The sequence below is a fragment of the Tachyglossus aculeatus genome, chromosome 10 (genome assembly GCF_015852505.1).
Source record: "Tachyglossus aculeatus isolate mTacAcu1 chromosome 10, mTacAcu1.pri, whole genome shotgun sequence".
NCBI lineage: Eukaryota > Metazoa > Chordata > Mammalia > Monotremata > Tachyglossidae > Tachyglossus > Tachyglossus aculeatus.
This window is the reverse complement of record NC_052075.1, coordinates 35827564-35840128: the sequence shown is the minus strand read 5'-3', so window position 1 is coordinate 35840128 and position 12565 is coordinate 35827564. Positions and strand designations below refer to the sequence as shown.

The 12565-nt window shown below is 45.3% G+C and overlaps 1 protein-coding gene across 2 annotated transcripts in view; it reads right to left on the bottom strand.

The window, feature by feature from the left end:
- Positions 1 to 12565, bottom strand: part of MET (MET proto-oncogene, receptor tyrosine kinase) — a 152315-nt gene that overhangs the window by 48720 nt on the left and 91030 nt on the right. For both annotated transcript variants that reach the window (XM_038752346.1, XM_038752347.1), the window contains exon 5: positions 11348 to 11521. In XM_038752346.1, coding sequence (XP_038608274.1) covers positions 11348 to 11521 — 174 coding nt within the window. The remainder of the gene's footprint in view (positions 1 to 11347; positions 11522 to 12565) is intronic.

Sequence of the window (12565 nt, the reverse complement as noted above, 5' to 3'; positions counted from 1 at the left end):
TACAAGGTGATCAAGTTGTCCTGCAGGGGGCTCACAGTCTTAATCCCCATTTTACAGATGAGGTAACTGAGGCACAGAGAAGTTAAGTGACTTGCCCAAAGTCACACAGCTGACAATTGGCGGAGTTGGGATTTGAACCCATGACCTCTGACACTGATGAAAGTTTGGAGAATTGACTTTGCCCTCAAATTTACCGCAATTGAACGGCTTGCAACAAGGGTTAACAGAGATGAATCAATATGGAAAGCTCCACCTTTTGCAGGCATTTTACAGGCAGAATTCTTCCTTTGCTTCTACGGGGACAGAGAGAAGTCATTGCTTCCATCTTCCTGGGGGCAAACCTCATTATAGGTTGAACCTCTACTCTGTAAATTCTTTGTGGGCAGGGAACGTGTCTATTAACTCTTATATTGTACCCTCCCAAGTGCTTAGTACAGTGCTCTGGTCATTGTAAGAGCTCAATAAAAACCAGATTGATTTCATTGATTCCCTTGTACACATTCAATAAATACCATTGATTGATTGACTGACTGATTTGAATCTCCCTGGAACCTACCAGTGGAAGCAATATACCAGTTCCTTGCATTGGCAGTGTGCTTTTTATTTTTCCAAAGCACTTTCACATTAATGATCTCATTTGTTTTCACAGTATACCCATGAGGTAGGGAGAGCTAGTGTTATTCTTCCCATTTTATAGATGAGGAAACTGAGGCCCAGAGCGTTTGAGTGACTTGTGCTTAGTACAGAGCTCAGCACACAGTAAAGGCTCAATAAATATCACTGATTGACTGGTTGTTTGAGGTCTCACAGAAGACCAGTGGCAGAACTGGGGCCAGAGCCAAGAGACAAGTGCTGTTTCCACTAAGCCAGCATTTTTTATTCTGTTTTGTTTTGACTGGCATTTGTTAAGCACTTACTATGTGTCAAGCACTTTTCTAAATGCTGGGGTTGGTACAAGCGTATCAGTTTGGACGCACTCCCTCTCCCACATGGGGCTCACAGTCTAAATTGGAAGGAGGGGGATTTAATCCCCATTTTACCACTGAGGAAACTGAAGCCCAGAAAAGTTAAGTGACTTTCCCAAGGTCACACAAGCAAGCAAGTGGCAGGGGCAGAATTAGAACCCAGGTCCTCTAACTCCCAGGCCCGTACTGCTTCGAGAGGTTTTCTGATTTTTATCCTCAACCTTTTCTGTAAATTTTATTTCGGGGCAGCTAAATGGACAACGGGTTCACTTTGAGGCAGTGTGGTTGAGTGGCAAGCGAATGGGATTGAGAGGCGGGTGCCTTGGGTTCCAGCTCTGCCACTAATCCACTGTGTGATCTTGGGAAAGTTGCTGAATCCTTCTGGGCCTTAATTTCCTCACCTGTAAAATGCGGAGAACAATAATGAGAGGGATGTTGCAAAGGTAAAATAAGACATTCAATGTGAAAGTGTTTGACAAATTCAAGGGGCAACTATTATGTTAGTAACAGTAGGTCCCCAAACTCCCAGGCCCCAACAGATAATCTGGAAGCGATTGAAGCCTGTTGCTAACACTATTTAAGGCCAAAGTGTCAAATCACTCCATCAAGGGCAGGTAATATCGACAGTATGCAGGGCACTGTACTAGGCACTTTGGTGAGTACATTGTAAGTAATAGTCTTGAACCCTGCCCTCAAGAAGCTTACAGACTAGCTGGGATCAGGCACTCAAATTACAGATAGGAGCAAGTATAAAGATATGTGTACATAATGGTTCCTGGGGTTGTGAATTCCTTAGTGCTGAGATGACTTGAGAGGGCAGAACACTCAGGCAATGAGAGATTAATCAGGGAAGGCCTCCTGGAGGAGATGTGATCTCAGATGGTGAGAGCCGTGGTCTGCTGGATAGGAAGGGGAAGGGAGCTCCGGCAGGAGGGAGGATATGAGCAAGGGATAGGAGGAGGGAAAGACGAGAACGAGGCACAGTGAGGAGGAAACTTTGTCAGAGTGGAAATCAGACTGTGCCTGGAAAATTGGCAGTCTCTTCCAGGACGACTGCTCTTCAGCCGAACTGGAATTCTTTTATCATCAAATTTTTAAGTTAAAAATAAGGTCCCCCTCAGAAGCTCGGTGACAATCTAGAAAGGAAGTGCTCGTTCTGCCGGGGAGGGGGAGGGGAGGTAGGTATTGTAAGTTGTGCTGTAAAATATAACAATGGTGGGAAAACAGTTGCAGGGCTCTGGACTTTATACCCACAACAGCGAAGGTATTTGCTAAGCCCCCAGCCAGTAAAGTTGAGAAGAAACGCTAGACCTTCAGACTTTATAGGGGCTTTTAACACAAATGAAATTTGCAAACATTCCCGTCCCGCACAAGTAAACAATTGCAAACAAAAGTTTTAACTTACACTTGCTTCCAAACCCCTAAGAGTCTCAGGATTAATGCTCGAGTGATAGCTGTTTCCCCCCATAAAATCCATTACACAGTTGGGCCTTTCATGAAGGCTACCTCTTCCATCTTGGGTTGTACAGGCAAACCGCCGCAGGAATCCTTTCATTATTATGTTAGAAATCCGGGGGGATAGAGCAAGACATCTTAACTCTCCCAGGACGGATTGAGCCTGAGGCGGTGCTGCAGCTGCTGTTCCCTATTCTAATCGGGCTCTCCCTCTTGCCCACCGATCCCACCCCCCCCAAGCCCGGAAACAGCTGCCCCAAGCTGATGTTGACCATGTGCAGCTGTCTGAGCCCACCCCATGGCGTAGGGGTTTCTTCAGAACAACTCAGTCTGGGAGAGATGGCAGGTACCTCAGGGTGAATGCTGGAGGAGGGATTGACATTGTACAATCTTATTACAGTCTCATTCCCCTCTCCACAGTGCACCTGGAGAGTTTCCAGTACTCTACCAGTCTCGGCTACGGGAGGGAGAGATGAGCAGAGGCACACCTATTCCATTCCTAGCTTGGGCAGTGGCTAGCGGGTGGAAGGCAACTGACTACAAGTCAATACTCTCCTGCGCTGGGCAGCAGTGGCATGGAAGAGAGTCGAGGGTGGAGCCTCAAGTTTACAGCGCAGAGGAAGGCAATGGTAAACCACTTCTGGATTTTTAACCGAGAAAACTCGATGGATACGCTACCAGAATGATAGCAGATGGAGGCATTCTGGGAGAGATGTATCCATGGAGTCGCTATGGGCTGGAGACGACTCGACAGCGTGAGACAAGACAAGACCCCTGGGCTTAGAATGCTTCTTGACGCGTAATAAGCACTTAACACATACCGTGAAAACAAAAACAAAACAAAAAACAAATTCCATATGCTCACTTAATTCATTCAATTTTCTCCCCACACCATCACCAGGGCCCTGGGGCTCAATGACGGCTGCAATTGGGGGCTTTAATCTTGAGATTCTTCACTACTGGCTGGGGATCTTACAGCAGAGATGTCCCTCTTGCTCTCTCTAGTCAAATGGTGTATGCTGTTCTATTTGGAAGGAGAAATTCCTCTCTGTGGAATTACCTAAAGCAAGAATGCTGAGGTCCCAGAATTTCCCTGATTGCCCCCTCCACTCACAGAAACCTGCCTCCTCTCCACTCACTAGCTCCTCATTTTAGTCAGAATCAGCACCTGCAAGGGACCCAAAGAGTTTGCATGGCCCAAGCCATCCTAGACTCTAGGGATCCAAGTGTACCAACCCTGCAGGGATTCTTGATCCGTGAGAGTCAGGTGGTCCAACCCCTTGATTAGAGAAGCAGCGTGGCTCAGTGGAAAGAGCATGGGCTTGGGAGTCGGAGGTCATGGGTTCTAATCCCGGCTCCACAGCTTGTCTGCTGTGTGACTTTGGGCAAGTCACTTAACTTCTCTGGGTCTCAGTTACCTCTTCTGGAAAATGGGGATTAAGACTGTGAGCCCCATGTGGGACAACCTGATTACCTTGTATCCCCTCTAGTGCTTAGAACAGTGCTTGGCACATATTAAGCGCTTAACAAAAGCCATCATCATTGTTATTATTATTGATCCCAAGGATACAAGTATCCTTCCCTGATGATAGTATTTGTTAAGCACTTACAATGTGCCAGGCACAAGTGCTGGGATGGATACAAGCTAATCAGGTTGGGCACAGTCCTTGTGCCACATGGGGCACACAGTCTTAATTCCCCATTTTACCAATGAGGTAATGGAGGCCCAGAGAAGTGAAGTGACCTGCCCAAGGTCACCCAGCAGAAAAGCGGTGGAACCGGGTTTAGAACCCAGGTTCTTCTGATTCCCAGGCCCATGTTCTATCCACTAGACCATGCTGCTTCCTTCCCACCAACTCCCAGTTCCATGACTCTTTAGATTTCCTGGATTATAATCCCTTGAGGGCCAGGGACCACATATTTCATTTTCACTGTAAGCTCCCAAATGCCCATGACAGTGTTCTTCACACAGTAGGTGCTCAAATAAACACCAAGATGATGGGATCATAATCATCACCACTCTGTTCAACCCAGTGAAACTTTTTGCTTGAGGAAACTCCGGAGACAGTTCAAACTAATGGAGGAATCAGGCCTGATGGACCTCTGAAAATGCATAGGAAAAATAAAACAAGGAGCATTACGTAATTTATACCAGAGTCTAAATGGAATACCTCTCAAAGGCCATGTCTACATTAACAATTGTAACGATGCAGGAAAATCCTCCAGAGTAAAATCATTATCTCCTCAGTTTGATCCTCATTACCAATTTCTCTAGTGAATGTGGAACTCGCCATCTGGAAAACCTGGGCTTGGGGAGCTTATATACTAAGACTTACAGTCACGATAAGAGCTTCTCCACCTGAAAAATTTGCAGTGAGTATGTCTTAGTTAACTGCTCACATCTTTGTTTCGTACTTCCCAAGGGCTTGGTACCGTTCATTGTACCCACTGAGCCCTCGTGGAAGCAGCATGGCAAAGTGGATAGAGCATGGGCCTGGGAGTTAGAGGTCATGGGTTTTAATCCTGGCTCTGGTACTTGTCTGCTGTGTGACCTTGGACAAGTCACTTCACTTCTCTGGGACTCATCTGTAAAATAGGGATTGAAGCTGTGAGTCCCATGCGGGACAGGGACTGTGTCCAACCTGATTTGCTTGTATCCACCCCAGTGCTTAGTACAGTGCCTGGAACATAGGAAGCGCTTAACAAATACAACAGTTATTACTGCCACTTCTACCACTGCAAGAATGGGAGCAAGAGTTTTTGTGGAGAAATTTCCAGTCAGGTCAGTAAATGACTCAGTTTGGAACTAGAGTTGGCGATCAGTGGAAGATGGGGCCAAGTGCATGGAGTTAGGGAAACTCCTTGAGTTGATTGATTCTTGCCTACTGTAGAGTGGAGCAGAATTAGATTCACAACTCATGCTCCCAGGAACCACAGAGTTACAGGGGGCTACAGCAGTTTCAAAGATTGAAGCTTTTGCTGAGAAAATCCCATACATTAGGCCTTTGACTCAAGTCTTCAGATTCTGTTAGTTGACAGATATCTCTTAAACGAGGCCTTGATCCGCTCCAGATGTGCTTCCTACATGTACTCGTTTCAAAGAATCTTCCCTCTCTCGGAATTCTCAAGTCATCTATGAAAACAAATGCATGGCTTCTCCAAACGGCAGATAGAAATCATTTCAATAACGAAACTGATTTCAGCTGAACACTTCTCAGAGTTTCTCAGACAGTGAATCCAAAGAAAAGCTCTGAAAACTCTGAAAATGAATTTATGATAGGGGAGTGATTGTCAGACAGAACCCATCCCTCTTTCCGATCTCCTACTACAACGTGCCCCTTTCAGGGTCACACCTGGAGAGTTCCCAGTACTCTACCAATCTCGTCTACAGGAGGGAGAGTCAGGCAGAGGCAAATCCATTCCACTTCTAGCTTAGACAGTGTCTAGCGCATGGAAGGCAATCTGCTACAAGTCAAAACTCACCTGTACTGGGCAGCAGCAGCATGGGAGAGAATCAAGGGTGAAGACTCAAGTCTATTAGACTGTGAGCCCATTGTTGGGTAGGGATCGTCTCTATATGTTTCCGACTTCTACTTCCCAAGCACTTAGTACAGTGCCCTGCACACAGTAAGTGCTCAATAAATATGATTGAATAAACTGTGGAGAGAGTGGGGGGGAGAGTGGGAGGGAGCGGGAACCCCCCTGGAGAAATCCTCCAGGATCGTGTAACGTGGGCATGCTTTCTCATCAAATGAGAAATCAGGTCATGTGGCGTGCCGATGTACATTTGAAATGTCATATCTGCCTCCTCACCTGATAATCATGAGGACCTTAAGCACTTCCATCTCATACACCATGGCTGCCGGGTAGTGGACTCTCTAAACAGTAGAAGAGCAGGCTGATCCTGAACTGAGTCCAGACCTCAATGACATGCTGAATTTCTCTATTATTACCTAGCACAAAACCCTGGGAAACCATAGCCACTTTCAAAGCGACCCTCGGATGTTCTTTAAGCGCGAGATTATACGATATGTTGGAAACAATACAATAAAAGGCGTATGCTACTGAAATCTTAGGTCTGCGGTACCCTGGGAGATCTGCGGACTCAAATCTTATGAATCCTGCAGAGTAGGTTGGTCTGTGATTATGCAGAGTTGAACGATGAACATCAGTTCAATTTCAGGCACATGGGCTTTAAGGCGGATCAGAAAAAGATGGATAATCTGTTTTATTTTTGCCAGTAAGAATGTTCAGCGTCACAGTCTAGCAGAGCGTGAAATCTTCCTAATGACTATGAACTGAGAGGGATTTATTAGACTCAGCTGCATTATTTCCCTTGCAACACAGCAAGGGCCACCAATTTTTGAATGCTATATTTCAACTTTTTAGGAGCTTCAGATAGAAGTGTTGTCATTGGGGATGGGAGAGAGAATAAAGTTACATTTCGGCAAAGTAAAGAAAGGAGCAGACTCGGAATCCAGAACACTGCACCATAAACAAGAACCTGACAGTTCGCCCTCTCAACATGTCTCGTTCCCCTTTGCGATTTAGACCAGAAACATGATAGCAAGAGTGTAAAAATGCCCTTAAATGATACAGCAATGACTTGATTTAAATTTAGGCACACCAGAAATTGACAGTAAACTGTAGCGGGGTTCCAACCAGCTTTTGTTAAGCTCGGAGATGCACACGTGTCTGAACAAAGGTTTTTTTTCCTTTTCTTTGTTTCAATTCTTGGGAAAACCTGCCTCAGTGGAGTCTTTGGCCTGCTCCCAAATCTGTATCAATCATCAAGAAGTTGCCATTTGTCTACCCATGATGCATGTTAAAAATGAAACGCTATCCTGGGGCTCCTTTTAACTTATGTTTCATCTTCTTTATAAATATCAGAAAGGGCCCCTTTTGAACTGAAGGAGAGGTGACTTAGCTGGAAGAGCAGCTCTTCCAAGAGAACTACTTCTTCCAGATTTCTAGGGTTAGAAGGACCAGTCCAATTTATTATTATTAGTAGTAGTATTAATGAACTACTAGTACTGCTACTAATAACAGTGGCACTTACTACTTATTAAGCACTTACTATGTGCCAAGACCTGGGCTAAGCACTGGGGCTGATGTAGGATAATCAGACCAGACACAGTCGCCATCCCACATGGGGCTCACAGTCTAAGGGAGAGGGAGAACAGATATTTAATCTCCATTTCACAGATGAAGAATATGAGGTCAGAGCAGTAAAGTGACTCACTCAAGGTCACACGGCAGGCAAGAGGAATAACTGGGAATAGAACCCAGGTCGCCTGACTCCCAGTACTGTGCTCCTATCGATTAGGCACGAGTCAATATACTTATAAGAGAATGAAAACTCAGCTTTGAACATGACTGCTTCAAGCAGAAAAGCAAATGATAAAAAAAAAAAATGCTGCAGCCAGCTCTGCCACTTCCTTGCAGGTACAACCTCCCTCTCTCTCTTTCCCCCTCCCTCTATTTCTCCTCAGCCCATTCAATGCCCAGTGAAATGACTGGGTCTCAATAATTGTGTCACACTTAATACAAAATGATCTGGTTAAATGTCCGGGCAGTTAGTACAAATCTGGCTTCTAACCATTACTAACTGAAAACAGCTTCCCCTTTTCCTCAGCACCAAGCCAAAACTCTGCATGATCAGCTTCAAGGCTTTCAACCAGAGCTTCCCATCTTCCACGTCAGCTCTCTTCACCCATTACTCTCCAGCCACTTCTTTTAATTATTATTGTTAATAATAATTAATAATGGTATTTGTTAAGTGATTACTATTTGCCAAGCACTGGGTTAGATACAAGGTAATCAGGTTGTCCTAAGTGGGGCTCGCGGTCTCAATCCCCATTTTACAGATGTGGTAACTGAGGCACAGAGAAGTTAAGTGACTTGCCCAAAGTCACACAGTAGACAAGTAGCGCAGCCGGGATTAGAACCCATGACCTCTGACTCCCAAGCCCGTGCTCTTGCCACTAGGCCATGCTGCTTCTCCCAAGCTAACTTTCTAATTGTACCTGGCTTTTGACTCATCCGCCTCTATCCACCTCATTCCTGATTATCTCTCGAACTCTCCTCCCTATTCTAATCTGACAAACCATATCTCTGACCATGTTCAAAATCATTCTTCAATCCCACCGCTTCCAACAAGACTTCCCTGATTAATTCCCCCAACCCCAAGTCATATAATAATAATCGTTAATGAAAATGAAGCCATATCAATAACCACATCAATATATAATAAAACCATATCAAATCATCAGCACCCTCCAGCTCTTACGTATTTATGCAATTCCTCAGCATTTTCTCGGGTGTGTTAATCAATTATGCATCATCATCATCGACAATGGTATTTATTGAGTGCTTGCTTTGTGCAGAGCACATTATTAAGTGCTGGGGAGAGTACAAGAGAGTTGGTAGGCATGTTTCCTGCTCACAAAGAGCCCGCAGTCCAGGGAGGGAGACAGACAATGTAAATAAATAATTTGCAGTATGTAATTTATAGGTGGGCACATAAATGTTGTGGGGCTGAGGGTGGCCAAATATCAAATACCCAAAGGTTACAGATCCAAGGGCAAGACGATGTAGAAGGGAGAGGGAGCTGGGGAAAAGAGAGCTTAGTCGGAGAAGGACTCTTGGAGGAGTTGTAACCTTTATAAGGCTTTGAAAGTGGGGAGATTGGTGGTCTCATATATATGAAGGGGGAGGGAGCTCCATGCTAGGCGGAGGGATGAGGGAAAGGGGTTGTTGGCAAGATAGATGAGACTGGAGCATAGCGAGCAAGCTGGCACTAGAAGCACAAAGTGTCAAGCTGGCCTGTAGTAGGAGATCACTGAGGGAAAGTAGCAGGGGGCAAGCTAATTGAGTTTTTTCAAGCTAGTGGTAAGGGATTTCTGTTTGATGAGGGGGTGGATGGGCAACGATTGGAGATTCTTGAGGCTTGGGGAGACACAGCCTGAACGCTTTTGTAAAAAAAATGATGTAGGCAGCAGAGCTAAGTATGGACTGGAATGGGGAGAGACAGGAGGCAGGGAGGTCAGCGAGGAGGCAGATGCAGTCGTCAAGGCAGGATAGGATAAGTGTTTCGATCAGTGTGGTAGCAGTTTGGATGGAGAGGAAACACTGGATCTAAGCAATGTTGCTGAGCAGGACATGCTCTCCTGCACTTTCCCAAGCACTTGGTACGGGGTAATGCATTCAGTGGATGCTCAATAAATACCATGATGACTCCTACTACTAGCTCTGAATCACCAACCTGGATCTCTTTCTAACAACGACTTCTTGTCTTCACAGACTCTGTCCACCCTCAGTCATCATCATTATCATTATCTTCTTTCCTCCTTCTTTTTCCCCTTTCCCTTTCCACTTTTTTATGGTATTTGTTAAGCATTTGTTATGTGCCAGTCACTTATTAAGCACTGAGGTAGAAACAAGCTAATCAGGATGGTCACAGTCCAGTACGGATATGGAGCTCACGGTATTTATCCCCATTTCACAGATGCAGTAGCTGAGGTACAGAGAAGTTAAGTGATTTGCCCAAGGTGAACCTGGGATTAGAACCCAGATCCTTCTGACCCCCAGGCCAGTGCTCTGTCCATTAGGCTATGCTGCTTCACCTTCTCTGTCTCCTTACCCTGCCCGTTGTCCTCCCCTTCCCCCATCTCCTTCCCCTCCTTTTCCTCTCCTCTTCTGGTTTAAATGGCCTTCTTTGTAGCAGTTTTAATCTGTGTCTAGACAAACACATTTTTGAGTACTTCAGGCTCCCAAATTAACTTTGGCCTCAAGTATTTGGCTGGAACATTTTTTTTTTGGCTGAAATATTTGGATAATTTGCCCAATGATAGAGATAATTTGCACAATAATTGTAACAATTTGCATGATAATAAATAATAATGTATTTGGTAGGCACTAACTGTGTGTCAAGCACTGTCGTATGCACCACACACTCAGATTGGACACAGTCCCGGTCCCACATGGGGCTCCTAGTCCAAGTGGGATGGAGAACAGGTTTTTAATCCCTATTTTTCAGATGAGGATACTGAGGCATAGAGAAACGAAGAGGTGACTTGACCAAGGTCACACAGCTGTCATGTGGCTGAGCTTGGATTAGAAAACAGGTCTCCTGACTCTATTTTTGGAGGCTTTTCCACTAGGCCACACAATGATCCAGGTAATCCAGATGATCTATATCCAGATTGAGAAGCAGCACGGTCTAGTGGTTAGAGCATGGGAATCAGCCTGGATTCTAATCCTTGCTACGCCACTTATCTCCTGTGTGACTTTGGGCAAGTCACTTACCTTCTCTGTGCCTCAGTTACCTCATCTGTAAAATGGGGATTAATATTGTGAGTCCCTTTGGGTCATGGACCACATCCAACATGATTAGCTTGTATCTAATCTGACACATAGTACAGTGCCTGGCACGTAATAAGCGTTTAACCACAAAAAAAGTGCACATGTAGACTTCCATATGAATTCACTGACACCTAAAGGGAATATAGTCCCATGGGCAGGAAAGATGAAATAAACCAACCCAAGGTGGTAGATAAATGCCAAAGAGGAGCATAGGATCAGTGGGGGCATGTGTTTGGAAATGATATAATTATCCACTCTAATAATAATAATGGTATTTGTTAAGCGCTCACTATGTGCCAGTCGCTGTACTAAGGGCTGGGGTAGATACTAGCAAATCGGATTGGACATAGTCCTTGCCCCAAGTGGGGCTCACAGTCTCAAACCCCATTTTAAGGGGAGGGAACTGAGGCACAGAGAAGTAAAGTGACTTGCCCAAGCTCCCACAGAAGACAAGTGGTGGAGCCGGGATCAGAACCCATGATCTTCTGACTCCTAGGCTTGTGCTCTATCCACTACGCCATGCTCCTTCTCTAAAATGAATCTTACTACTGGTGCCATTTTACCTCAAAAATTGTGGGTGGGCAGGAGTCTTGGGTCCACAGCCCATAATCACACTTCTCTGCTGTAGTGCATCGATCGTCACACCAACCGCACTGCACGAAAGAGGGAGCCGACAGACACTGCCTGCAGGACTTGAAGTGATCACAGCCAAGGCCATTCAGCGGGATCTTCGTTATCTGTTCACGAGAGCCCCAAAACAAAGGATAAAAAATTAAAGGAGACATCCTGAGTCACAGTCAAAGCACATGGAGAAAAAACTGCATAGTCCTTCCCAAAGCACCTGCCATTTGTATAAGCGGAAAGGAATTCAACTCATCTCTTTCCTCAGTGAGAGAGAGCACCATGGGGTAAAGCCTTCATTATACAGTCAATGCTGGGCTTTCAGGTCCTGTATCATCTGGAAAACTCTACTAACTGTTGGCATTTCTGCTTTTCTTTAAATACACCGGTGATTATGGCCGATGGATTTCTTGTTGGGAAGCTTTCGCCCAGGGGGAGGGGTTACAGGAAACAGGATAAGTCTAAGTTTTCCTCAGGTCAGGGAGGGGGCTGGTACATGGAGTTCCCCTGGAGCCTTCCTTGAAACCTCTCCCCAGCGCTGTCTTGAGTAGGCCGAGAAAGGCAAACGTTTAGTCTCCTCTCATCTCCCAAACTCTATTCTTCCTCCCTTCTGTGTCACCTAGGCACTTAATTCTGTACCCCCTAAGCACTTGGATGTTCACCCCACTCCCACCCCTACTCTACTTGTGTACATATCCTTATTCATTCATTCAATAGCATTTATTGAGCACTTACTGTGTGCAGAGCACTGTACTAAGCGCTTGGGAGAGTACAATGCAACAATAAACAGACACATTCTCTGCCCACAAGAAGTTTACAATCTATAGAGGCAGGGAGACAGATATTAATATAAAAACAAATTACAGATATGTACATAAGTGCTGCAGGGCTGGGAGGGAGGAAGAACAGAGGGAGCAAGTCAGGGCGATGCAGAGGGAGAGGAAGAAGAGAAAATGAGAGATGAGGGGCTTAATCAGGGAAGACCTCCTGGAGGAGATGTGCATATCCTTATACTCTGTTGCTTTCCCTATTTGTAATATATTTTAGTGTCTATTTCCTTAACTAAATGGTTAGCTACTTGAGGGCAGGGGTAGTGTTAACCTAATTCCTGTGCTCTACCTCCCAAGTGCTTTAATATATTGCTCAGCACATAGTAAGGG